The sequence below is a fragment of the Rousettus aegyptiacus genome, unplaced genomic scaffold (assembly GCF_014176215.1).
Source record: "Rousettus aegyptiacus isolate mRouAeg1 unplaced genomic scaffold, mRouAeg1.p scaffold_m13_p_13, whole genome shotgun sequence".
Lineage (NCBI taxonomy): Eukaryota > Metazoa > Chordata > Mammalia > Chiroptera > Pteropodidae > Rousettus > Rousettus aegyptiacus.
The window spans coordinates 45,381,776-45,409,562 of NW_023416288.1; the positions used below are offsets into that span (position 1 = coordinate 45,381,776).

At 57.0% G+C, this 27,787-nt stretch overlaps 1 protein-coding gene and 1 pseudogene across 1 annotated transcript in view; both read right to left on the bottom strand.

Moving 5' to 3' along the window:
- Nucleotides 1-13,376: 13,376 nt before the first annotated feature.
- The window catches only part of SPATA48 (spermatogenesis associated 48), a 29,519-nt gene continuing 15,108 nt past the window's right edge, over nucleotides 13,377-27,787 (bottom strand). The window contains exons 6-9 of the mRNA XM_016147825.2: nucleotides 26,670-26,711; nucleotides 25,336-25,443; nucleotides 17,267-17,374; nucleotides 13,377-13,500 (exon numbers count right to left, since the gene is read on the bottom strand). Of these exons, the coding sequence (XP_016003311.2) occupies nucleotides 13,377-13,500; nucleotides 17,267-17,374; nucleotides 25,336-25,443; nucleotides 26,670-26,711 (382 nt within the window). The remainder of the gene's footprint in view (nucleotides 13,501-17,266; nucleotides 17,375-25,335; nucleotides 25,444-26,669; nucleotides 26,712-27,787) is intronic.
- LOC118611035 lies at nucleotides 26,970-27,088 on the bottom strand (annotated as a pseudogene).

A 27,787-nucleotide genomic window follows, 5' to 3' on the forward strand; every position in this document is an offset into this window, starting at 1 on the left:
GCTCACGCGAGGTGCCTATGAAGCGTTGGGCTGAATTTCACCTGCCCTCGTGGCCCGGGCACTGGACTGTCACAGTGCTGGGCACCCGGAGGTCTCCCAGGGACAGTGGGTCATTTCTGCCTCTGGTCACAGAGCGTGACGCACCACCATTGTCAGAGGGGCAAAGGGGACCCGGAGGAGCCCAAGGCCCACCGCTGTGACGTTTCCCAGGGTGGACTGTCCCCAGCGCTTCCTGACAGTCACCGAGGCCACAGTGGCTTCCACCTCTGCGTTCCTTGTCACGGGCAACGTGCTGAAGCATTCCCGGGAAGGAAACACTCAGGGTTTGTCTTTCCCAGATCGTGAAGGTTGGGGTCTGCGCTGGAAGCAGAGACCACAGTGAGCGGGCGCCTAACACTCCCCCGGGGGCTTCTCCCCACTCCACCCGGGTGGGAAGGGCATCCGAAGGCTCCTCGGGTGGGCCAGCCCCGCCACGCTGCAGCTGGCCAGGAGCCAAGGCGACGTGCGTGGCTTCCTGTGTGGGTGCCGCACACGTGCCAGACCCAGCCTCCCACACGCAGGAGCTGCGGAGAGGTGAGCCCCGCTGCGCAGGTCCGGGCAGCTGGGCGCGCGCGGCGGTCGCCCCCGGTCGCGGCAGCTGCTCTTAGGGAGCCCCGTGGGCCAGGTGCGGACGTGTGCGGCCCCCCGCCGGCCCCGCGGCGAACCGCAGACGCGGGCGGTGTCCGTGCTCCATCTTCCCTGCGGGGACACTGCGGCCTAGAGAAGCGAAGCGGCTTTCTCGCGGTGGTCTGGGCATCAGGCGACGGGGGCAGGGCCAGCCGCCGCCCCACACGGCGCCGCGGCGCGGGACGCACGCGAGGCGCCCAGGCAGAGCCGGAGCAGGCCCGCGGACCGGGCGGCCGCTGGAGTCCTGAGGCCTGAGTAAGAGTTCGCCGAGCGGACCAAAGGGACGGAAACTCACAGTTGAAGAAATAGCGTGCCCCAGAGCCCAAGGGTCAAGGTCATCTCGTGTTTTGGGAACCTCATGGAGTGTTACTCAAGGGAGCTTCCGGGGGCCGGGCGGGGCGCAGGCGGGAGAGAGGGGAAGTGGCGAGGCCGAGGGGGGCCAGGTCACAGAGGCCCGCGGGCTGTGCGGAGCTGGGGCCTGCCGCTGCCGAGGGCTCGCGGGCAACGGTGGCAGCGGGCGGGGTGGGGAGAGAGACAGGTGGGCGTGGGGACCTGCGCCGCGGCCTCTGTGATGCGCAGGTGAGGCAGGCGCACAGGGCCTGTTCCCTGGCGGAAGCGTCTGCACCTGGCCATCACGTGTAGGGGGGGAGGGGAGGAAGAGGGGGAAGGGGGACGGAGATGGGGGCGGGGGTGGGGGGGGTCAGGGGAGACGATAACTAAGGTGTCCTGCGCCACGAGACCGGAACGGGCAGCTTAAGCACAACAGGGCATTTATCTCAGGGCCTTGGCCGGCTGAGCCCAGACACAGGGGGGTGGAGGCCCTGCGACCCCAGGACACGGAGCAGCTGCCGCCCTCGGAAGCCTGGGCGACCGGGTCCGGTCCCTGCCCGCGCTGGGCCCCCGCTTTGTCCCCTCGACCTTTGACTCCAGACACGAGCAGACGTCACAGCGCCACGTGCTTCAGAAGGGGCACACACACACACACACGCACACACACGCACACACACTTGCGCGCACGCACACACATGCACACACGCACGTGCACACACTTGCGCACACGCATGTACACAGAGCCTGTAGGAGTGCACGGAGGGGCCGTGATGAGGCCGTGGTGGCCGACACCATGGTGAGAGGTTGCTGCCGGTGTCCCTAGCCCGCTGGCTGTCCGAGTTCGAGGGCCGAGCGGAGGCGTGGATTCGGGTGTGAGAGGCGCTGGCTGTGGGGTGGACACAGCAAACCTGGGGTCGGTGAACCTGGGCTTTCCATAAGCCCTGACAGTTACCGGCTGTGGACTCTGGGGCAAAACTCCCCAAGTCTGAGTCTCAGTTTCCTCAGAAATTTCAGCAAATCCGTCTGTCCAAACTCCACCTCCTTAGCTTCCGATTCAGTCAGTTATTGCCCAGTTCCAGAGGTCAGGGGACGAGCAGCAAGGGCTGCCAAGGGACCGACTGGAAAACCCCAAAGCAATCATCTTTCCATAGTCATTCATTCGTTCATCCACTTATTCATTCAACTCCGTTTCCAAGCACCCATGGCGTGCCAGGGTCTGACCGGCCACTAGGACCTCAGTGCAGGACAGACGTCTGAGATGTGGGAGTCGGCCAGCGAGCCTGATCAGAGAAGGCCACCAGATCAGCCCAGGGATGGCCCTGTCAACACCTGCTGGAGGCTTCTCAGAACCTCCTTGCTTCTAAATCCTTAAACATCTCTTTGTTGGCGACTCTGGACTGAGAGATGGCTTCGCCCCAGGCCACCTCGGCTGCAAATGAACACTCAGCAGTGGCCCTTTTGCTGGGTCATTATGGAGCCTTTCGGCAGCCACGGCATGGGGTGGGCAAGCTCAGGCCTCCACGGGTGCTTTGTCCCCAGCCCCGGCTCCCTGGGACCAACTGATGAAACCCTGCTGAGGACTCTTGCATGACTGTGGCTTTTTAGGGGGCATGAATGTGAGGCTCAGGCGTCTAGTCCCTGCGTCCTAAGCCCCTGACACCTCCGAGGGTCGACCAGCGGCCCCGCCCCCTCCAGCTGGGGCCGCTCTCTAGCTGTGCGGCTGCAGCCGTGGGCCGGGCCTGGAGTCGCTGGGCAGCATGGAGCTGAGCCTGCGCACCCAGGGACTCAGCAGACAGTGGCCGAGGTCACAGGCAAGGACCAGCAGCGACACGGTTAACCTGGACTGCCCCGGAGCTGCCTTTCCATGGGCAGAAGTAAGGAGCCCACACCCTGGGAAGAGCCTGCCGGGCGGAAAGAGGAAGCTCTGGCTTGTGCATGTGCGGTCAGGGTGGGGGAGGGCGCGGCGGGGGCCGAGAAAGGAGCGCCCGGGACCCGTGGGACTCGGAAATGTGTTCGATGGAAAATAAAGCGACTGCAGAGCCCAGGTGCCGTAAGGCAGGTCCGCGCGACGCACGCGCCTCTTTGCAGATACGAACCGGCGGGTCCCGTAGGCGACCATGGCGTTTACCCGGCACGCCTCGCGGCCCCAGCACCTTCGGCGAGGTTCGCGCCGGACGCGGTGGTGGGAGACGGCACAGAATCGCTGAGCGACGCCGACTGCCGCACTGCCTTTGGCGCGGTGGACACGGACCCGGGCACCCCCGTCGGCATAGCCTGGCAGCTACGTGCACACGGGCGCCAGCGTCCTGGGTTCAAATCCCAGCCCGGCCACTTGTTCTCTGTGAGACCTGGAGTAGTGTCACTAAGCTCTTTACACGTAGCTGCCCCCAACTGTGGAATGGAACAGTAACCGCGCCCCCACGTGTAGGACACTCAGAGCCCTGCCTGGCGCTGGGTCCTGTCTCTGAAATTATTAGCTACTATTAGCTGTAATGATATGTCTGCTCACTAAGGTCACGTAAACCTCCATTCCCTCCTGGCTGGACTACGTGTAGGCACATCTGCCTCGCGGAGTAGCTGTGCAAGCTAGGGCGGGGACGGGGGGGGGGGGGGGCGGCCACGGGCCTGGCACAGGTGCCCCTCCATGCCAGTCACTCTGCTGTGGAAGGAGACCACCTAGCTACAATTTGGTACTGCCTGCATTTTTGCTTCCTGTTTGTCTCTCACAGCTTAGAAATAAATACACACGGCTACAAATAAAATTATATTTACGTTTTCCAGTAATCGAGCAGTTGCCGGGGAGAGGCGAGTGTTTAGTAAGGACAGAACACGCCATTCTCATGCCTACGAATTGCGGGTTTTTAAAATCTTCGCATTTATTTTCCCTGTTTATGGAATGGCTCTAAGAGACCTCAACTTTCTGATGACGCATCATAATCTTGCCAGGAATCGATGCATTTGGAACCCAACAGTGTGACCAGACAGACACCGGGAGGGACAAAGCAGACAGACAGCCTGCCGCGTGGCATTCCAGAAGCCCCTTGGGGCGGGACCACCGCCGAGGTCAGCCCCGCCACCAGCTTCCTCAGCTGAGGGCCGGGGGGATTTTCTGTCAGGACCCTTGGGCAATCCCCCGGCTGTGGCCCGAACGGTCACAGGACCTGCCAGGACGCAGGAACAGCGAGGGCTTCGCTGAAAGTCCTCCCAGGAGGAAACATGACCAGGCAGGGGGGCTGGATAAAGGGAACTTCTGGGCTGGCCTCGTCCAGAAATTTCCTGTCGAGTGTTTCACTTCACGTTTAGGATTGAGGAACTCTTGGGAATTTAGTCGACAAAGGGTTAGAGGCAGCGACGAGCAATTCTGCACCCGGGTCTGTCGTCCTCAGGCCTGTGGGACCGCAGCTTCACGCCAGCGAGGCGAGGAGGCCGTCACCTCTGAGACGGGGCTCAGTCGGCCTCTCGTCTTCATGTCCTGACTCCCTGGCATCAGTCCAGAGTTTGCACGTGGCATGCTCTTTCTTGCTTTCTTTCTTTTTTTTTTTTCCCCCCTCCAGGTTTTAAAAAAAAAAAAAAAAAAAAAAACAGAAAGAAAGAGAAAACAGGAAATGCTGAAAGTGGTCCTTCTCTGCATGCGCACCCAGGGCTCTGTGAAGGATGCCAAAAAAACCACTGTCGCTCCCTCCCCAAATGCTTTTCTGCTTCTTCTAACCCTTTTACCCGGCGAGCTTGCCCCGGGTCAGACCAATTGACCTAAAAAGCCAGGGCAGTCCGGGGTCGCATGCTCGTGTGGAAGTGTGCACAAGTGTCGTGAAGGCACGTACTCCTTCGCCCTTCTCCGCGGGTTTTGAACAGTGGATCTGGGAAGACAGCAGAGAAAAATCAGCTCAAGATTTTCTTTTCATTTCATGGACCCTTAACCCATATTTAAAGCAGACTCTGGATTTTAGACACAGCAAGTGTGCTTGTAATTATTTCAAACAGTTAAAAAAGCTAGTTAATGATGTTCAACATAAGTAATCATGTTAAATAGTAAAATTTAATTTCTGAAAAACTTAAATCCTCATATCTTCAGGAATGCATTGTGCTGTAGGATGTCTGAGTAAATTAAATTCTCTCCCACACACTAAAGCATCAATTTCCTTATGGTAATTATCTGCTAGATTGGATCTGTCAGAGGCAGGGAAGCAAGCCTGACGTTATACCCTCCTTACAAAAAATGATTACAAAAAATTAAGACGAATGAGCAAAATTAAGGCTGCGGCCGGCGAGCCTCTGCCGGCTCCCGCGGATCACTCCGCAGCAGACGCCATTGTGCGGGGGGCTAAGCTTTTAATGACTAGCCGTATCATCGGGGCAAGTCCATTAAAGGCCGGCGGAGTCGCCGATCACAGAGATAACGGCGAAAAACGATTTTCCGCCAAGTAGAAGCAATTCATTACACACAAAAACGCGTTTCTGATGGAAGGGTCTGGATAGAGGGGGAACTTGGCAGAGTTGACAGGATCCCCTTCCCGGGAGGCGGGCACATCTGGCGACGCTCGGGCCCGGCGGGGGCCCTGTCTTCTTCTCGGGGTGTCCCCGGGGGGCTGGCTGCCTGCCGCGCCCCACCAGGTCAGACCGCCCCCGTCTCCGAGTGCTCTGGCCTGCGTTCCTCAGAAGCTGCTGGGGCAGAGGGAGCCTTCGGCACTGTCGCCGACCGCGCGTGGACGGCCACGTGTCCCCCGCCGCGCGCGGACGCGCCCACGGCGGAATCGCACGGCCGCGGCGGCCAGCGGGTTAGCGCAACTCACCCGAAAGCCAAAAAGGAAGCGGAGTCCGCGGCGTCTCCGGGAAGATGAGAAACGCAGGACTTGGCGGTCAGGGCCCGGAGAGCTCCTCGACCCCGTGCCGCCCCCGCGCGGCGCCCCTCGGCCCCCCCCCCGAGGTTCCAGGGACGCCCCGCTCTGCAAGAGCTGAGCCCGCAGGCTCCGCGTCGCACGACTTCCTCCGAGTCACCCGTTTCCTCCTCTGGGAACCGGATTCGCAGCCTCTCGGGTCCCCGGGGGCTTTCCCGGAGCGCCGGCTTGGCGCGGGCGGCCGTGCGCGCCCTCGTGGGGCTTCTCGGGGACCCTGCGGGGCGCCCCGCGACGCCGGTCGCCCACTCTGCGACGCCGGTCGCCCGCTTGAAGCGACTGCCAGCTGCCAGGCGTGCAGAGCCGGGACTCCTCTAGTCTAGCGTGAAAACGGGGGGCGACGAGCTCACGTCTCAAAGCCTCAGTTTACCTGCATCCGAATGACCCGGCGACCCGGCGTGTGCCTTTCTCGAGTCTCTGGCACTAACGACGCCGAGCGGGTTGCAGGGATCGCGCGCATTCTGGCCCCGGCGCGGGGACCCGAGAGCTGGCGCCGTCGCTCCCGCCTCGCGGCGCCGGCGACGTGCGTTCGGCCCCCGCCGGGCCGAGGCGGCTTCGTGCCTTGGGCGCGGCGCGCCCGTCCGTCGCGGACAGCGCCCGGGGAGCAGAGGCGGCCTCCTTTAGGGGCCGTTGGCGGTCGCGGGGTCGGGCAGAGAGGCCGGGCCCTGCTGCGTCCTCGTCACGGCCCTCGCCGCCCCTCGCCGCGCGGCACAGGGTCCCGCCTCCCACCGCGCCCCGGCCCCACCTCCGCGCGGAGCCCCTGCCCGCCGCGCGCCCCGCCAGCTCCTCCGGCATCTGGAAGGCCCCCGCACCTCATTCCGAAGGTGCCCGTCTCCGCCGGGGCCTCTCTGATGCGCCGTCACTGCGCCGTGTGTCCTTCCCGAGGAGCGGTGGTGGCGTGAGAGTGGCCGCTGGTGGGCGATGCGTGTCTCCCCCGCAGTTCGCTCCGAAAGCCACGGGCGTATTTTCTGCGTCTGCTTATGCCGGCAACGGTCTGGGAGCCTGTCCTGCTTCACGGCCGCGCCGAGAGAGAAGCGGCTTTGTCCCAGGCGACGGCGAAGACGGTGTCCAGGGGACCCACCCGGGTGACCGAGCCAGCCTCCTCCGCGCCCGACCCCGGCACCTCCGAGCGCCCGCCGATGCCCCTCCGGCTTCTCTCTCCCTTCTTCCGTCGGCAATAGCCATCATTTCCAGTCATAGGTTTTGTTTTGTTTTGTTTTGTTTTTATTGTGGTAAAATGCGCATCACACAACACATACCGTCTTAACCCCTGTTAAGCGCACAGTACCTAGTGCCGAGCACGTCCGCATTGATGTGCCACCTCCAGAACCCCCTCGGCACCTCGCAAAGCTGAAACTCCGTCCCCGTTAAACAGCTCAGCTCTCCCCTGCCCCAGCCCCGATACCGCCGTCCTTCTATGAGTTTGACTCCATGAGTAGCTCATAAGCTGCAATCATACAGCGTCTATCCTTTTGTGACTGGCTTATTTCACTTAACATCTTCAGGATTATTCATGTTGTAGCGCAGGTCACAATGTGCTTCCCCTTAAGGCGGAATGGCGTTCCCTTCTATGGATGTATCACATTCTGTTATCAATTCTTGCGTGGACGCTTGGGTTACTTCCACCGTTTGGCTATCATAAATATGCTGCCAAGAACATGGACACAGGAATCTCTCTTCCAGACCACTTTTGATTCTTCTAGATATATACCCAGAAGTGAAATTACTCAATCATATTTTTCGTTTTTTAAGGAACCACCGTGCTATTTTCCACAGTGGCTGCACCACTTTACATTCCTACCAACAGTGGACAACAGTTCTAATTTCTCTACATCCTCACCAGCACTTGGTACTTTATTTTTTTTCTTCCTTTCTTATTTTAATAGTAGTTATTGTAACGAGGGTGCGGTAACATCTCGTTGTGGTTTTGATTTGCATTTCCCTAAGGATAAAGCATGTTTTCACATGCTTGTTGACTATCTGTGTAGCTATTTGGAGTAAAGTCTCTTCAAGGCCTTGGTCCCCTTTTTAACCGAGCTATTTATTTGTCGTGGTTGAGCTGTAAGAGTTCTGCATGTATTCTGGGTACCACCCCCTCCTCAGGTGTGTGATTCGCAGAGATGTCCTCCCATCTGCTCGGGGGCCATTCGCCCTGGATACCTTTCAAGGCGCAGAAGTCGCGAGCGTTGATGTCGTCCAACTGATTAACATTTATTTTTGCCGCCTGTGCTTTGGTGTGGAATCCACGAAATCATGGGCAAGGCCCATGTCTCTAAGTGTTTCTCCTATGATTCCCTCTAAAAGTTTTCTAGTTTTGCTCACTTTAGATCTTATATTTAGACCTTTGATGCATTTTGAAATTATTTATATGATGTAAGGTAAAGGTCAAACTTCTCTCAAACCATAACACGTTTTAGTCATTTTGTTCGTTTGTTCGTTTTGTTTTATGAAGCACACCTTCCTCTCACGGGGCGAGGGAAGGTTGGAAAGGAGAAGGCTGTCCCCGGGGAGAAGGACGATCTCACCCCGCCACGTTCCTACCCTCCATCACCCGACCCGAACGTTTCTCGGTTGGTCACAGATCTCCCCGGGGGTGGGGAGAGCCGCGCCCGTGAGCTGCTTGTGGGCAGCGGACTCTGCTCGAGTGTCTGGCTGTTGGACTAGACTCTCACTCCTGCACTGGCATTTCTGCCAGTTGAAACAGTCATTTCATGGTTTTTAAATGAATTAATGCAGATTTTTAAATTTCTCAGTTTTAATATCTAATGCAGAAAGTATCAAAATTGAAACCCACGTGAACAAAGGCCCTTGGGAACTGTCATCAGTTTTAAGAATGTCATGGGGCCTGGGGACCAAAGTGTTTCAGTGCGGCCATCACACCAGGTGAAGGAGGTCGCCGGGTCAGGCCCGTCCATCCCGCCCTGGCTCTGGCTCCCCGCCGCCGGGCTGGCTTGCCTCCACCCGCACCCCGCAGCACCCAGGCGCCCCTCGGGGCTCAGCGCGGGGCGGCGGGCCCCAGGAAGTGCGGTCCGTTCCCCACGGAGCGCCGCGGCTCCACCTCTGTGCCCCGCCTGTGCCGTCTGTGCTGCAGCCGGCGCACGCAGCACCCCGAGGACCCGTCCCCAGGTCGGGTGCGGACCGAGGGCCCGGGCCAGTTGGCATGGTGCCCCCGGATCTGTGCTAAACGCGGAGACCACGCGGGAGTGCGGTAGGAAGCAAGGCGGCGGGCGGCCCTCCATCGGGCCCACGGCTCAGCCCCGGGGAAGCGCCTCCCTGAAATGCAACATGGAGTGAGGCGTCGCTTTCTCGAAGAAATTTGGCAGCCTCATCTGATTGAAGTCAAAATCCGCATTTTAGGGTATTTTCGAAGGAAGTTTCTTCTTCAGTCAGACTTAGGACGCGCGCTGCTGGGTCGGACACGGCTCGTGGTATTTGCAGAGCGTCAGTGGTCGCAGCCGGCTGGGGGTGGCCGATCGCTGGGGCACAAGGACGTTGAGGGACCTGGGCCTTGGCCGGACGCCTCGCCGCTCCCCGAGTTAGTGAGTCACCTTGGGTAACCGTCCAAAGTCTAGCTCTTCGTTTAGAAAGTAAAAGAAAGGCTATCTGCCTGGACGGGCAGTGGGAGCTGTTAAATCAATGCTACTGTGGCCTGGAACCTGCTAACGAGTATTGTCGCTTCTTGCTTCTCTCCTCTTCTGTCCGCGCCCCCGATGCCCTCCCTTAAGCCCGGGTCTCCGGTGTGCGTTCGCTGTTCCTCTGGTAACGTCTAAGTCTTCACCTGGTAAATGCAGAGAAAGTATAATAAAATTATTTAAGAATCCTGAGGATCAGGTCCAAATTAGTGAGATGGTACTGGATACAAAAAGAAGAAAAAAACACTTAAAAATTGACGTTTGCAATCCTGTTCTACCTTCATTCAAGTTTTAACTCCATTTCCTGGTCTCCTCATTGCCCTGACCTGCAAAGTTTTTCGTTTCCCTGAGGCTTTAAGATGTGTATAATCCGCGCCATGAAGTTTAGCCCTTGGTCAGATACGTCTGATCGCTCGTCAAGATTCTTCGTCGGGAGCAAGAGAACTTGGTGCGTCCGCACCGGCCTGGGCAGCACCCACTCTCCCCGGACAGGAGGGCGCCTCCGCTGCCCTGTGCGGCCAGAGCCAGGTGCCCAGCACATGAAATCAGAGCCACCTCCTCCGGCCCCGGGCCGTCCCCCCCCCCCCGCCCCCCGGTCTGCTGTGAGGACCCGCGGGAGGGGGCTGTCTTCTGCCAGACCACCCCTCAGGAGCCCCCACCCCACCTGCGGGGGCCTGCTCCACAGCGCCTGCAGGCGGCTCTGTCCCCTGCATCTGGAGTCCCGAGTGTTCAGGGCCACCCCTGCCCCTAGGCGGCGGGCAGACGGCACTCACCGGTCTCGTGTTCCCACGGAGCCAACAGCCCCGTGTGTATCTCGTGGCCTTTGTGCACCAGGCTGACGCGGGGGAGGTCCCTTTATTCTGTAGCTGGTAAATTCATCATTAGGCAATCCGTGGAGAGACACAGGCCGGGGGTTTTCTGCGGTTCGCATCGGCACACTTCCGCTGCGGCGGGACGCCCGGCCTTTCGGTCTCCCCGCGTTAGAAGTGCTAATGTTTCTGTGACCTTTCTAGATGGGGGTGAGATGTATCCTTCTAAACGGAAAAACCAAGAGACCTGATCGCCTCAGAGGCGTATCACCGACCCCAGCTTGATGAGAAAAATCAGGAGAGGTAAATCTCTCCCCAAAGGAAAGAGAAAGTCAGGGCGTTGGGGAGTTCGAGCAGAATGAAGACGGACGAATTCCAGGATTTCGCAGACGCGGGTCCGTCTTCTGATTCGCCGCAGCATTTTACGCCCCTCGAAGCTCCGCAGTATTGCTCCGGCGATTCATTCGCGGTTTTAAAGGTGAGCACATTTAGGCCGAATCTGGATGACAGAGCAAGTGAGGGCGGAAAGCCACCTGCCAGCGTGCACGGTGGCTGTGCTGTCACGAGCAGGCCCCCCCCCCCCCCCGCCCCGACCCGGATGCGTTTTGCAGCCAGGAACCTCCCCCCACCCCACCCCCACCACCTGGAGGCCCCGGGGGTCCAGCCACAGCGCTTTCTCCTGCCCGGTCCACACTGTGAGTGGAGCTCAGTGCCAGGTGGACACGAAGCCCGGAAGGCTCAGCCTGCGTGGAGGCCACATCGGCCAGAGTCACCGTGAGCAGAGGGGAGCAGAGGGCCACCGTTCCTCAGACACCGGCTGCATCCTTCCCACCAGCACTGGAAACGGCTGTGAACTTGCAGCGCGGTCCAGCTTTACCGTGTGAGCCAGGCACCTGTGCTCCTCACGGTGCTGTCAGGTAGCTGAGTGACGGCCCACAGGACGTCGAGCCCCAGCCACTGTGACTTTTAGTGACCCTGCCAGGGAGGACTTTGGCACCGTCCTCTTAGGTGAACCCATTGAGCACGCAGAGAGCGGCCGTAAACTATTAAAAGCTGGGGATATTTACCCAGTATGCGATTTGCGTTTGGAGATGCTGAAATACAGAACCGAGAAAATGTGCTCAGCGATCTCTGTATCTCCGTGACTGTCCTTTGCCAGTGCACGTCCTGCCTTGGAGCTCTCAGCCCTGCCCGGGGACCCGGGCTCAGCACTGGGGGACTCCGCCCACCTCCACCCTCCCTGCGGCTTCTCCTGGACGCCCCCCAGCACCTCGTGCAATGTCCTCTGTCTCGTGTCTGTGGCTGTGCCCACAGCAGACACACGGACACGGTCCGCCAGCACAGGGGGATGTCTCTGTCCAGACGCGTTGGGCTTTACGCCCAGAGCGTGACTGCGAGGCAGTGAAGCTGTTTCATTCACAGCTGACGAGGTGCGACCGGTGGGGTCCGCCCTGGAAACCCCGCCGGGTGGCGGCCACGTGGGGTGGGTGGCACACAGGAAGTCGGCCTCTTCCCGTGCACCTGGAGCCGGCAGGTATGACAAACAGGGGGAGCGACTTCTCATGTCCACCCTCACGGCGCGAGGGGCCGGTTTAGACGGTGCGACGGGGGCCGCTTCGGTGGCAGCAATTGCGAGTGTGCTCGAGACCAACCGGAGTCGAAGGCCAAACGAGGGCGTGGGGTCGAACCAGGGCGTGGCGTCCCACCAGCGTCTGGCGGGGGGGGGGGGGGGGGGGGCGCGTAGGGATCATCATGACAGGAAGCCGGAGGCCAGCGCAGACAGCCACGGCTCCCGCATCGGAACGCTGGCCTTTCCAAGTCCACCAAAAATTCGGCGCATGCCTGCTAGGTACCCGGTGCCCCATGGCTTGGCAGTTTGCTCCCCCAAACCCCACTTATTTGAAGCATTGCCATTGTCAGGAGCGTGTTAACTGGGGTAATCCAGGGTCTTTCATGGTAAATACATATGATCAGCTGCAGTGAATCATCCTTAAGTATATTTGCGTTTGTGTGTATAGAAGGACGCCTGTCTTATGATAGGAAATGCTTTACTTTTCTAAATGCAATAGTTTTTGAAGAAAAGTGGCTCCATTTCCTACACTCAGTGCTTACTCTGTGTATTTGTCTGAGCTCAGAGGTGTGGCCTTGCTGTCCTCTGCAGCCTCCTCAGTGCGGTCAGCCTCGAACGACCTGTGCGCTTGCCCGCAGGACACGAGAGGGCCTTAGGGTCGGAGCCCCAGGCCCCCTGCGGGCCGCAGTGTCTTGTGGGCTGCGGGTGGCGAGCTGCAGGCCGCCCTCAGCGGGGCGCAGCGGGTGAGGTTCTCCACTACGCCCGCATTGACCATGATAATCGTGGCACTATTTCCGGACGTCTACTTGGAGGCTTGAGGCGGGACAGTGTGGGTCCTGAGACCTGGGCCCCTGCAAGCGGACGCTGAAACCCCACTGGCAGCCAGAAAGCCTCCCCGCCTCCCTGGAGCAGATTTTAAAAAATTAGTCCTGAAAATACTTGTTCAGAGAAACACGCCTGTCCCTTTTTGCAATTTCCTTTTTTACCCATCAGTTTCTACGTTTTCTCTCCTGCTCTATTGTCTCATGTGTCATGTTACTGTACTCATGTCATATTTTTAGGTGAGAGTGTGCCCCTTTTCTCTCTGTCACCGGGTTTCCCATTGGTGGCACGTGGGCTTTTGCCTGGGCGACCTGTGACACTCTACAGTTCTGATACCTGCATTACCTGGGTCAAGATGAGGCATTGCTAGGCAGCCCTGGCATCCAACTCTAAAGGACTCTTCTCAGATAAAGCCCTTGCTGCTGGTGGCTTCTGGAGAACCTTGGCTGCCGTCACGGATGGGCGGCCTGCCAGGGCCAGGGCCAGTGTGGGGCCGAAGCTGGGGCCCAGGAGGCTCTGCCTCAACCGGAGAGGAGCGTCAGACCTCAGGCGACTTCTGTGGGGACTCGGGGCGCACCCCGGCCTTTTATTTCCCCACTGCGCATGCGCAGCGCCTCCCCGAGGCTGAGCCTCAGAAGCCGCCCCGCGGCGCTCTTCAGTAGCCTACGGTTTCCTTTTCCTTCTTATTGAAGGGGTTGTAAGGTTTTACAGTCGTGACCATTTGGGACAGCGGCGCCTGGTGACGGAAGAGGTCAACTGCCATTTCTTCCCGTAAAACACTAAAATACAGAGAAGGAAAAAAAAAGAAAATGATACATAAAATAACATAAAAACACATGGCCTCATCTATTCTGCAACTAATGAAATGACACATGACTACCAGAGAAAATATAAAAGAGATTGTGAATGGTTAATCATTGTGTGCACTGTTTCATTTATTTTGTTTATTTGAATCCAGTTTCATTTATCACATTATATGCATTACATTGCAATCAGTTTCATTGACTAAGACCTACGCTGTGCCTGAAATCACAGCAGGTGCTAAGAAAACAGAAAATGCACCTCAGAGGAGATGAGGCTGCAGAGGGCCAGCTGAACCACCCAAGGGAACCACACAAAATCTCTGTGACGGTGGCCCAGGGGCACCAAGGGAGAGTCCCCTCTCTGGGCTGGGGAAGGACATCTATCTGCCTGGAGGCTACTCTGTCTCCGCGTGGACATGCAGCTCGAGCAATTTTGCTGTGAATTTACTGCTATTTGAATCACAGGCACAATGCGGTGCCCATATGTGGCAGAAGTCACAGTGCACACGCACCTGAATCCAACGTGGTTTTGTTTTTATGCTATGATTATCGTGAAGCAATATGTGTGTGTGTGTGCACGCGCACACGCATGTGTGTATATGTGTGTGTGTATTTTTTTAATTTCGTGTGCGCAGTGGCTGTTGACGCAGGAACTCAGGCCTGCGTGGAGGCTGCATGCTGATGTGATGTGATGAGAAGCCGTGGGGCGCGACGCGAGCCGGGTGGGGAGGAGCACTGCGCATGCGTCCCCTTGCTTTCGCGGTTGGAGACTCACAATACCGCTTCCGACCCGCCGCCTGCACCGCCGCCTCCTCCATCCAAATCCCTTCCAATAGTGTCTTTCTTGCTCTTCCGCCTCTCAGTGTCAATTCTCGGGCACTGCCCATGCCCCGTACACCTCGTTCAAAATGTGGTATGGGGACCGCATGGCCCTTACCCCCTGGCATTGACATTCAAGTACGCGGCCACTTAGCCCAAGCCACCACCGCAGCAGATCGGCCACAGAGGTCCCTGGCGAAGGCGCGCTGCCTGCCCTCCCCACGAGGGCTTTCAGCGGCCCCTCGTCTCCTGGTCATCTGTCTGCGCCCTGCAGGCAGGAGCCTGTCATTTGACGGGTGGCGTTAGCACGCAGAGAGACTGAGAAGCCAGCGGGCGGGGAGGACATGGAGGCCCCGAGGCCAGGGAGAGTGGCCATTTGCTTTCTAAAGACGTTCGGAAGTAAAGGGAAGGCGAGGACAGAAATGGGGTGGCAGCTCAGAAGCAGCGCAGGTGGCAGGTGGCAGGCAGGTGGCTTCTGCGGCAGGGGGGCCCGCGCTGTCTTCCTAAACAGGTGGGGAGGAGCAGGGCTGAAGAGCAAGGGGGCTCGGGAGGAAAGAGGAGCCTTTCAGGAAAGCAGAGCTCGTCCTTCTGGGGGAGAGGAAGTGGAAGGGCTGGGAGCAGAAGTTCTGGTGTGGGGGAGGGTCGGCTCGGCCCCGGCCAGGTGACGGAAGGTGAGCCCTCCGCTGAGATGGGCCGCAGGCACAGAGAGGTGAGTGGCCCCCGGAAGGAGTGGTGCTACCTTCACAGAGGGGCTGGGGGGCCCAGGGCATGTCCCACACAGACGGCTTCTTAGAAACAGCAGGAAAAAGCGCGTCAGATCAGGCAGACACCGGCAGGAGGAAGTTAGCTCACCGAGTTCCCACGGCACTCGGCGGAGAGACCCAGACACCCGCTTTACGGGAAATTTTTAGCAGAAAAACATTAAACAGAGTAAGACAAAGAACCAGAGGCCACACTTCACTGTGGAAGGGCCCAAAGGCGGGGTCCTCTGAGGACAGGGCCCGGGGGGACACGGACCACAGCCTCCCTGCTGCCGGGCGCTCCTGGGGGCCTTAGGAGAGTACCGGTGATATCTGCGGGCCCGGTGCGCTTCCCCCCGGGTGCATGGGAGCCACAGCTGGGACCACCCATGGGACTCTGTCGCCTGGCCGCAGGTGGCACTCGGGGTGCTGCCACTCTGCCTTTCCAGAGCCTGTGGGCATCCCAAGAATAAGAACCCCAGATCAGGTCCTCCCTGTGGCATAAAATACAGCAATCGTCTAACTCACTACTGGTCCTGCCTTGGGAAATAGATTTATGACATTTGAAAACGTGTTTTGAGAGACAACTGATCAAACGCAAAATGTTAGCCTAGAAAGCCAATGACCTCCTTTGAAGCATTTCTCATCAGATGGCCCAGAGAGTCCAGACGATTATCAATCCCCAGCGTAGATCAGTCGACAAAGCCCTCCGTTAGGAGGTGCCCTTCCTGTCCCTGTGTCACTGGCCTGAGAAGCAGGTCACGTGTGCGGGACCGCTGGAGTGACGTGGGTCCACCCAGGGCGCTGCCAGAGCCTGGCATGTCCAGACTCCCACCCCCGCCCCCCGCAGCCCACCCTCAACTGCCTGTGAGACCACGTCCCACTGCGCCAGGGTCCTGTGTGAACCACTTCCCCTGCAAAGTCTTTTTTGTGCCCTCAAAGGCCCGTGGCATCTCGCGCACAGCTCGGCGTCCTTCTCCGTGAAACGGGAAAGCGAGAGGCCCCCTCGCATGTCACCGAGGTGGGAAGTCGCGTTCGCACCCACAAGCTCTTGGCATGCCTGGTGCACAGCAAGCACTCGGCCAGGGTGAGTGACGGATACTCCGGCGACACCAGTCACCCTCTTCTGAAGCCACTTATTTCTTGCTCATTCTTGGACTGTGGGCTCCTCGCAAACAGGACCTGACTCCCGTGGCTTCCTGGAGCACAGTGAGTGCGTGCGGAGACCACGCAAGATCAGACGGGTCAACCAGCAAAGGCACCAGGTGCCCAGAGAAGGGGCAGGTGCAGGGACTGCCAATCGTCACCAGGGCTCTGCCTTTCGAAATGTCCCAAAGCCCAGTGGAGCAGGAGCTCGAACTCCGCCGAAAGGTCACCTCCTCAGAAAGCCCTCCTGGATTGCCCCGCCCCTGCCCGGGCACCTCTGCTGCACCAGTGTTTCCTCCCCCACGGCACACACTGGTCTCCAAAGTCCCTTTATTCCTTCAGTCCCTACGTGCGGCGAACCCAGAGCCCACGCCCAGTGCGCGCTTGGTGAAAGCACAGGTTCCCCACGGAAGGAGAAAAGCCACCTCGCAGACACGCCGGAGCTGCCGGGGACGGTGTCGCCGTTCGCACAGCGCCGGCCCCTGGACTTGGTGGAGCCTGTGTCTGCATTCTCAAAACCGCGCCATCTCGTTTGCGAGGCCATGCTGTCACAGCTGGGTTACGACGAACCTTCGCGGGCCGCCTGTCACCAGGGCCTCCGGGGAACCCCGGCTGCCAAGCCTTCCGCCTACCGTCTCCCGCGCTCGTTTGCAAAATGGTGTTGAAACACACATGTGACTCTCAACAAACGTCGTTTTCCATGAGGAACCAGGAGGTTCTTCACAAGAAGCAAACGCGCGTCTCGTGCGGCGCGGTGCCTGCCCCGTGCGTGCAGCGAGGGCGACGCCGAGGACGGCGCGTGTGCGAGGCCGCGGGTCCCGCACGCGAAGGCGCCGCGCACCTGCCGCGCCGGGAACGCCTCCGCGCTCCTCCCGGCGACCACGGAGGGAAACGAACTCGTCCATCTTTGTGGACCTGACACCCCATTTTTTAAACGATGTAAATTGGCTGTTAGTATCTAATCGTCCTTTAATGGAAGGACCGTAATTAGCAGCCCCTCCCGCGTGTAGCTGGGCACGGTGAGCGATGGGACTTACCGGTGCACCGCGGAGTCTGGCGCAGGGGTCGTCGCCGGAAGATCAGAATTTGCTGGGTGGGTGGCTGTGAAATGGACCTTAGCAGCGTATCCCGGAATGTTTGCAGAGCTAAAGAGTTAAAAGAGGGGGGAGACGGGAAATGAGAACAACGGCTTGGGAAATAGTCTCCGTCACCCATTTATGACAACAGAAAGGGGGGCGCGGTCCAAGGGTTCGTCCCGGGGCCGCGGCGGCTTCTCCGGGACCGGAGACCCAGCCGCAGGCCGCGCTCTCTTGCCGCGCGGGCCTCGCTCCGGGGCTCGCGGCCCCGGCCCCACGCACAGCCCACCCTGACCCCCACGCCGCGTCCGTGGGTGCAGCCGGGTCCTTAACAGCATGGCTTATTCCTCACCGTTAGTCACTGCGTTACTGATTTCACGTCACTTCCGGGCCCTGCGCAAATGAACAAGTCCCAGCCCACTCGCTCCTCTGCCTCGCGGTCCTTGTCCCAGCGGCCGGCGAGAGGAGAGAGAAACGCTCGCGGGGCGCATGGGAGGGGTCGCCGTGCAGAGCCCCTGCCCACCGAGGCCGATGGACCTTCGGGGGACCGTTCAGGAGGCGGTTCGGAGTGTCCGCCACATGCGCAGCCCGCGCCACGCTTTCCATGGGCGCGGGGACAGAAGGCGACGAGGCGGCCGGCAGAGGCTGGGGCCGGCGCCGCTGCGGGCCTCCTGGCTGCGTCTGCGCCCCCCCCCCCCACGCCCAGGCCGCGGGGAGAAGCCCCAGGACCCGCTGACTGAGGACTGATCCCTGCAGCAAGGCGCTTCAGGGAGGTCGCGCCTTCGCGTTGGTGACCGGGGGGCGGGGGGGGGGGGGCAGAGAGTGGACGCGGAGCGGCGCGCTCAGGCCGAGGGCTTGGCTCATACCTAGCCACCCGGCCTCCCGGCCGCCTGACCTGGACAGTCGGCTAGTCCTTCGGGTGTCACAATGCCTCCGCGACAAGGGGGGGCGGTGAGGATACGCACCCCAGGGACGGGGACTGGAGTGAAGCGTCCGGCGGGCACGGCCGCGGCGCGCGTGGCCCGCCTGGCGCCCTAGGGGCGGGGACCTCGCGCTGCCACCGGCGTTAGAGGCGGACTCGTGCGCCAGCGGGACGGGCACCCGCTACCCTCGCGCGCCTCTTCCGGGGGCCCGTTCTCGGACCCTGCAGGTGGCTCCCAAACTTCGCAGCACGCTGAAAACTCGCGGGGGGTTTCTAGGCCCCTAGGACCCCGCAGGGCTAACACGCCTCTAACGCCGCTGCCGCCCGCGAGAGCCGATGCGAGGTCAGAGGCGGCAGCGCGACACCTGCCGGTCGCGGGAGCGCTCGCTGCCGCACGCCCCGCGCGCAGAGCTGTGGCCGCCCCGTGGCGCGTGACGCCACGTATGGCAACGGCGACGGCGCTGCAGGATGCTCCGTCCTGGCCCGTGGTGACAAACCGCCAGCCAGAAGACTGAGCTGGAGGTGAGCCGCGGCGGCTGCGGACGTGCATTTGGCTGCACGACGAGCTGCCACATCTCTGAAAATGAGAGTCGCCACCCGCAGTGCTTCTAGATCTAACCGGTTAGCGCGTCTGCAGGACATCCACGGGCGCCTTCCTCCTATCCCGACAGCAGCGCGTTGGCCTTACAGCAACGAGAGGCTAGTGTCTGCGGGGCCTCGGCAGGCCCCGGGCTGACAGGCCACGCAATTTTTTCGATAAAGAAAACAAACGTATTAAAGTTACTGAAATACACAGGCTCTAAGATGGATTTGCAGATGAGCTGGTTGTTCGGAGCCTTCCCCCCCACCCCCCCACCCCCCATTGAGGAAAGCGGAGAGAAGCAGAAACCCGTTAGAAACTAGAGAACTTCATTTTTGTCTTTGCTGCACAACTTCTGGTTCTTTCAACATCCATTTTTTGTACTCCCGTTCCCAAAATCAGCCTGGATTTTGTTCTCTACTAGGAAAATTTGCATAAATTATTGCCTAAGTTTACGACTAATTGGTTTTGCTCAACAAAGCATTCAAATAGAAATTAAGTAACCAGAATATAAGGAAGTTTAGTAAATCAGTTGGAAAAGGGAGCCCAGAGGATGTGTAATTAAAAGCTAAACAGAAAGTAAAGAAAACAGAAAACCATGCTGTAGGTAGAATGCCGGCACTGCTCAGACGGGCCAGGACTTCGGTGTGCACACATCTCTGGCTACAGACACAGCCAGCGCTTGGGGGTGGCTTCTGTACCCCGGGCACTGTTTTAAGTGCTTCCATGAATTATGAATTAACTTATTTAATTCTCACGATAGCCTAGTCGTAAGTCCTAGCGTCATGCCCATGTAACAGACGCGGGCACTGAGGCTTTAGAGAAAGTCTGAGTGACACGCGCAGAGCTGACCACAGACCAGAAGGCCTGGATGGGAACCGCCCCCTGCCCTCTCACGGCCCCGACTTCCGGCCTAGCTGGGAGAGCTCTGCCAGGCCAGCGTGGGCGGCGTTGACCCGGGTGCGAGTGCACGTTCGAGTCAATTCCACCGTCCGTTACTGAGGCTCTTCTGTGTCAGGAACAGACCTGAGCAGAAGCCGAGCAGGCCGGGCCCCTGACGGCGTCCGTATTGACAGTCATTTTTAACTACACACCTGGATGTTTGAGGAACCCCATGAACCACTGAAGCGCAGGCAGAGCGGGGGCGTGAGAGACACACAGGAAGAGGCGCGGGGTCAGAGCCCAGAGGGCTGGCGTTTCCCCCCTGGGCTGTCCCTGCCGCCGGGCCACCTTAGACCAGAGCCGAAGCTTCCTGAGCCACGCGCTGCAGGGGGTCCAGCAATGTCTCCTGGGGACAGCCCTGGAATAGCGCAGGTTGGGGAGATGCGAAGGGGGGATGGGCAGGAGAAGGGAGAGGAGCGGGGCTCAGCCCAGCTAGGGAAGGTGGGGGAGGAGGGCCTGGCAAGCTGCGGGCTGCCCGCTCCTGCTGCGCTGTGAGCCGCGCACGCGAGGCCGGAGTCCTCGCGGCCCCTGGCTGCTGCTCCGGGTGTAACGGGACCGTCTGGCCGTGAGGCTCCTTCAGCAACTGCAGTTTTACTGCTATCATCACTGTCTGGTGGATGCATTTTTCTTCCTCTCTTCTCAGAGGCCTCGTCTCTCGCATCTGGAAGAGGCGTGGAAAGAGGCAGCGCTCCCCACCGGCGGAGGGGCCGAGGGCGAGTCTGCGGGCCCGGGGCACGAGTCCCCGGGCAGCTGGTGGCCGCTCGCGAGAGCAGCGGTCTGGGCCCCTTGCGTCCTGCACTCTGGCCTCGCCGCCTGTCTGTAGGATGGGGACGCAGCCTGTTCCTTCCCGCGCCGCCGGCCTCCACACACTGTTTTGCCAAACAAGCGCGACGGAGGCGGGCGTCCTCCGAGGGGCAGGCGAGTCCGGCCTCTGAAAGCAACTTCTGTTCGGAGCCTCATTCTCCAACGCGGGTTGTGGCAAGATTCTTTTTTAAAGGTGCAGCGCTCACATGACTGTCATGGAGTCCTCTTCTTCCCTCTCAGACCTCGGCCAGCATCTGTCCAGGGTCCATTTGGGCCAACTCCTCACTACGTGCAAATGCTCCATCACCGAGGTGACTGAGGTAGAGAGAGGAAACACGCAGCCGCGCGAGGCCCTGGAGTAACAGGTTCCGGGCTGCGGAGGGCGCACCTGGGCGCCCGGACCTGCCGAAGCGTGGTGTCGGCCGCGCAGGTGCGCGGTCGGCCTCACCTCCATCCGCTCTCTCACCTCTCTCTCCTGCGCGTGCGCCGGTTCCCTCCTTGGTAACAAGGCGCTGGACCAGGTGAGATGCACCTGCTCCCGTGCGCAGGTCCAGCTCCCGCCGGCCGCCCCCGCCTCTCCTTAGGGACGGGCAGAATGACAGGCTCCTGGGTGCGGGGTCTGCGCCGAGCTGCGTCACACGTCGATCCTGATAGGTGCTCTGTCCCCACGACTCACGAATGCTGAGCGTTTTGAAGCCACAGGGAGCTGCGGACCGATTACCGAAAGCAAACGCGCTCCCCGAGGCTGCGCGCGCCGAGCTAAGGAGGACAAAAAGTGTGACTGCTGCACTCGAGGGGGGGGGGGGAATCAGATTCGGAAAAATGGGGCGCGGGGGGGCGGGGAATCCGTATGTCGGTGTTAAGTTTTGCGCTTGACACGGATTGTGAGGATGACTCCATCGTTCCCTGCTCTGGGAAACAGTGCGCGCTTGTCCAAGGGAAGGAAAGAGCCGTTGACCCCGAGCGTCGGGATTTCCCGTTGAACGCGGGGTGTGCGGGCCCCTGAGCCAGTCGGAAGTTAGGTGCAGGCCGTTCACTGGAAAGTGCAGGAATAGTTTTGAGTTTCGTAATTTCAAATGTGTGTTTTGTTTGCTTTTTTGTTTTCTGATAATTGGGCACACCTCCTGCATTAGAAAACATTTTAATTTTACCGAGAAAACGCACGCGACGATCCCAGTTTTAGAGGTGTGCTCCTCTGACACGGTGCAGAGGTTGGCGTGGAGGTCGTTCAGCGCCGTGCTGTTTACAGCAGTGAGAGGGTGGAGTGGGGGGCGGTGGGGGGCAGAGGGGGGCAGTGAGCGCTTAGCTGAGATGATGGACAAACAGCCGTTTGTTCAGCAGAGGTCCAGATAGAGTTCCCATTGGGAAACAAAGGCCAGGGGGTTGGTAGGAAGGGGGATGGATTACACCCCAAGAAGGAAACCTTTACTATTGATGCAGATAACACAGCAGCGAGACGTTGACTCAAACAATGTTTTTAAGCTTTAGTCACGACATCTGCTTCCTTGTTACCTTTGCGAACAGTTCTCCGGACTCCATGCTGCTTTTGGCCCCGGGCAGAGGTTATTCTGCCATTTTAGCATCTGAGGGGTGGAGGCGGGAGGCGTGAAGGCAGCCCCTCCGGGCTGGCAGCCCCGTCTCCGTCCAGAGCGGCTCCATTCCTTATTTTTTTACATTGACTTTGTATCCCGCAGCTTTTCTGTATTTGTTTATTGTTTCCCATACTTTTTTAGTGGCGTCTTTAGGGTTTTCTCTGTAAAGGATCACGTTGTCTGCAGAAAGTGACAATTGGACTTCTTCATTCCCAGCCCGGATGCCTTTTATTTCTTTCTCTCGCCTGACCGCTCTAGCCAGGACTTTAATGCTGCATTGAATAAAGCGGTGAGAGCGAGCAGCTTCGTCTTGTTCTGATCTCAGAGGAAAAGGTTTCAGCGTTTTGCCGTTAAGTGTGATATTAGCTGAAGGTTTCTCGTATGCGGTCTTGATTACGTTGAGGTACTTTCCTTCTAGCCCCATTTTATGGAGTGTTTCGATCACAAGCGAATGCTGTGTCTTGTCAAATGCTTTTTCCGCATCTGTGGACATGATCACATGGCTTTTGTCATTTCATTTCTGTGGCGTATCACTTTGATGGATTTGTGCATGGCGAACCATCCTTGCGCCTCTGGAATGAACCCCACTTGGTCGTGATGTAGAATCTTTTCAAGGTATCGTCGTATTCGATTTGTTAATATTTTGTTGAGGATTTTTTGCATCTGCACCCATCAGATATTGGTCTGTAGTTTCCTTTGTGTGTGTTATTCTTACTAGGTTTTGTTATCAGGGTGTTTAGAGTAGGAAAAATGTTTAGTAAGTACTCGGCCCATGTCCTCTATGATATGGCCTTGTAGAGGAATATCATCCCAGCCATTAAAGATATTTCAATATCCCTGCAGGGAAATTTTCCATTACACACTTCAGCTCTACACCTCCCTCCCCACATATGCACACACGACGATATACATGCAGCTATACGTTACAGACATTCATGCATACTTGGGGAAAAGTCTAAAAAATATATCAAACTGTTAGGATTAAAACGTATCCAAAATATCAAACTGAAAATAAAAGAGATATTTTAGGTTTTACATTCTAAAAATATTTGAAGATATCTGGTGAGCTTCGCATGCTAGCTTTGAAGGGGACCATAAACACTGAACACAAACACTGGCTTTACGGTAAATTTATAATACTTCCAGAAAATGATTCAGCAGTATTCTTAAAACATTTAAATGTTTTGACTCCATAATCAATTTCAAGGAGTCTCCATTAAGTAAATAATTTCAAATTATAAAAAAGAGTCATATAAATTGTTTGACAGCATTATCATAACAAAAAATGGAAAGAATTTACGTATGTAACCTAAATGAACTAGTCAGTGACAGCACATCTAAACAAATAAAAATCATGATGAGTCCATAATGACATGTACACACGAAGATGTTGTAATGTTGAAATGGTAAACATACATGTAGCATGATCATAGCTGTATAAACATACAAGAGCCAGACTAAAAATGTATGTGATGGATGGGAGTATACCCAGATCTTAATAATGGTTATGTTTTTCTGTGAGAGTGTGGTTATAATTTTATTATTAATTTTTCTGTACTTTTTAAAATAATCAGATTCAGTTCTACAATATGTTTTTTTAAAAATTCTCTTGTAAACTATTAGTACAGTCACCACCAATTTAAAAAACACCGAGCATGTAGATGACTTGGTGACCAGAAAACAAAATCAGTTAATGAGGAGAATTTGAAAGACATTCGCCCGTTAGAGAAACTGGTGATTCCTTCGGTGGAAGCACCTGCATTTCAGAGTCGGTGGCCTTGACTGCCTGGACCGTGGCTTCTGATTAAGGTCGTGGATGGCATGGCACACCCATGGTGACTGAGTGTCATGAGTTATGAAAACAATGAAGATAATGCCGAAAAAGATATTTCTTTTTAAGAAAGATTAAGAGGAGAAAAGAAAGGAAGAGGCATATTTGCTTTTGAACAAGATGGCACCGCCCCCCCTCCGTTCTTGGCACAAGGCTGGTGAGTTTATGTGTTTCTGCGTTTTGGACTTTATGCAAATGACGGCGCACTGTGCTGCTTTCTAGCTCAGTCGGGGAGTGATAGAAACAACTAAGATTTTACGTAGAGAGTCATCTATGCGTAGGAAAACTGTAAAGGGAAGCAAGCCGGAGATGGACGCCATGTGTGACGGTGATGACTTCCGGTTTGGGGACCCAAGTGGTGAGGTCTGGAGGAGCACACAGGCAGCTTGAAGATGTTAGTGAAATATTATTTCTTTAGCTAGGTGGGGGACACGCGAGCATTTATTTGCTATTTTACTTTATGTGTTACATATGACACTACTTATTTTTGTACCTGTCTATATTTCATCATAAAATTGGAGGCATTTTGCTGCAGTAAAAGGTTAAGATTATGTTAAAAAGTGAAACCTAATCAAAAGAAATTTTGCAAACTTGGTCGCCCTCTAGTGCTAAAATTGGATAAGTGCAGTTAATGCCTTCAATTCATGATCCACTCGTATTTCACTTTCTTAAAAACAGAAATTAATAATAAATGAAGTAGAGTAGCATTTCCCCCAAATTTGTTAAAATTAAATAGAAAGTTTCATGTCAAATTTAAAAAGTGCTGCCAGACTGCCCTTCGCTCGTTGAACAACGACCCAAAAGAATGCGTCGTTTCTTAGCAAGCCCGTTGCATTGACTACGTGGAAGCACGCTGGCTGTTTCCGCGTCCCCGCCACCGCGAACAACGCCGCAGTGAACATCGGGGCGCATCTGTCTTTATAGAGCAATGTTTTCAAATTTGGGGGGTAGATACCCAGAAGGGGGACTGCTGGGTCATATGGTAATTCTGTTCTTAATGGAATATTACTCAGCCATAAGAACAAATGAAATACTGCCATTCGTGACAACGTGGATGGATCTCGAGATAATCATGCTAAGCAAAATCAGCCAGACAGAAAAAGTTGAGAACCACGTGATTTCACTCATATGTGGGATCTAAAACTGAAAGCAACAGATGAACAAGACAAACAAAAACTCATAGACGCAGACGACAGTTTAGTGGTGACCGGAGGGAAAAGGCGGCGGTGGGGGAGGAAGCTTAGGGTCAAGGGGTCAAATACACGGTGAGGGAAGGAGCTTTAACTTTGGGCAGTGAACACACAATGCGATATACATAGGGCGTCTTAGCGAATAACAATTCAATAATACTGAACTTACCGACTTGTGTTTGTGTAAAGAAGTTTAGAGCTCCGCGGTTTGGCCAGAGATGTGATGTCCCCAAAGGGGTTGTCAATGTCATCGGCGTTTGTGGACTGCACATAACCTCTGTCAGGGGGAAAAGAAAAGACAATGCGCGTTTCTTTATAAGAAATACAGAAGAAATAATAAACAGTGTCCTAACTGCCAGAACAAATCTTATTCGCTAAAATAGATCAAAAACTAAAAATGCAAGAAACAGAGAAATAAATAAATTATTAAAAGCATGATAATGGAACAATTAGGGGGGAAAAAAAAAAGGAAAAAAGAAAAAAGTTTTTTCCTTTTCCAGAATAGGAGTCACTGGGCTCACAGGCTATCAAGTTTGTGTTTCTGAGCAGAGGAACGGGCTCCTTCTGCAGCTCTGGGACCCCTCAGCTTGGCACCCTGGGCCAAGGCAGAGAGACTGGAGCCAGCCAGAGCCACGCGCCTTAGGGGCCTGAGAAAAGGCTGGATGCAGGGGAGAGTGACCCAGGCTACGGCTGAGGCAAGGCTGGGAGCCGGGTCAGCTCCGCTTGCGGGGTTGGGGAGCCGTGTGGGGGCGGGGCCGAGACCACAGGCCCAGCCCCTCGGCTTCCTCTTCCTCGATGTTGCTATCCTAACGTTTGTCCCCCAAATCCCCGCGTGGAAGTTCTAATGCCCAAGGTGACGGTGTCAGGAGGTGGGCGGTGCTGCGGGCGTGGGGGCGGAGCCCTCGGGAATGGGATCCCTGCCCCTGTGGAAGACACCCCGCAGGGCCCCCACGTGGGCCACAGAGCTGCGTGGCCCGGAAGAGGGGCCTTGCGGCCCTGCCGGTGTCCAGACTCCAGAAACGCGAGCGACCAGTGTCCGCTGGGGCAAGGCGCTCGGCCTGCGGCGTTTTGTTGTGACATCCCGCACAGATCAAGACAGAGACGCCGCGATGGCGCGCGTCACAGACGGCCAGAGTCCAGTGCAGACAGGACCGAGGCTGCCCCCCAGCGCCAGGGTGCCGCGGTGCGGCTTCCGCGCGAGGGTGAAAGTCCTTCTGGGCGACAGCACCTGCCTTAGCAGCGCCCAGCGGATTTTATTTCCTAAAACAACCAACTTGGGAAAACATGAAAACACCATCCCCCCTTTCTTTTCTTAAAATCTTTATCAAGTCTTCGATGAAAATCCTGACACGAAACAGACACCGTGCGAGGAAAACTTTAGAAATCCATTAGAAAGCACGCGTGTTCACAGGGCGTGTTGAACTGCGAAGTGAGTGGGTTGAGAGCGGCCGTGACCCAGAGGCCAATCTAGTCATTCCTGAAGCATTAACGAACGCGACTTACGTGTACAGAGGAGTGTATCTGCTTCTCGAGCTTGGGCTCACACTTGGAGAAAGAGAAAGTACAGGCAGTTACTGACGTCAACTTAATAACCATCACATTATCACAGTCTTTCTTAGTAAAATAAAAGCAAAGTCTTCGGAGACGTCTCATAGAAATTGGCCTCCAAAAGTTTGGAATTCTGAACAGGAATGATCTGAAGATGTAGCTTTTTATTTTAATTAATTACTTTTAGGTGAGGCAACCCTGGGTTGACCTTGTAGATTACAAGGCCCTTGTCAGCTCACAATCCCTTATTTCTCACGCCTACAGCACCAGGTTTTCCTAGGTAGTCTCCCACCCAGGTACTAACCAGGCCTGACCCTGCTTAGCTTCCGAGATCAGGCGGGATTGGGTGTGTTCAGGGTTGCGTGGCTAGAGACTAAAGACGGGGCCTTAAGCAAAGTCAGACCCAGACGCTGCATTCAGGTCGCCCGCATGGACCAGCTCACCGCCCGGCCACCGCCCAGCCGCTCCCCAGCCACCTGCCCCGTGTAGGGTCCCCCCTGGCGGCTCCCCCTCGCGGCAACCCCTCCGCGGTCAGCCTTGCACACTGTAGCTGGCTAAGCCGCACCGCCGGTTTACTCAGATGCATAGGCTTTTTCTGCTTGAGTGGGGTTTGCAGGCCATCAAGGCTTGTCCTCCGTGGTGCCAATGAACCGCCAGGCACGAAGTTCAGTGACTCACACGGGACGCCGGTGGCTCACGGCAGCGCAAGGAGCCCCACGCTGACTTTGCATTTTTCCGGCTCCAGCCCTAGAATCAGCCATTTCTCCAAGGACCTCAAAACTCCCGTATTGGAGAACAGTGTTTACAAACCAGCTGCTGGGAGCCAGATGTGCTTGTGGCTGCTGGGGCGTCCTACACCTGGGCTCTCAGGGGACAGGGGTAGGAATAGGTGGGAGCCTACAAGGCCACGGCACCCACACATCTGTACACGTTTTCCATCCTCTCATTCGCTGGCCGCGGGCTCGCAGGCTCCCTCTCATGTAACCAGCGCACGGGGCTTGGTTTGGCCTTTGTCCCTCACGCATTTGTAATGCCGTCGTTCTCTAACCCTATGACGCCCGCCTCCCATTACC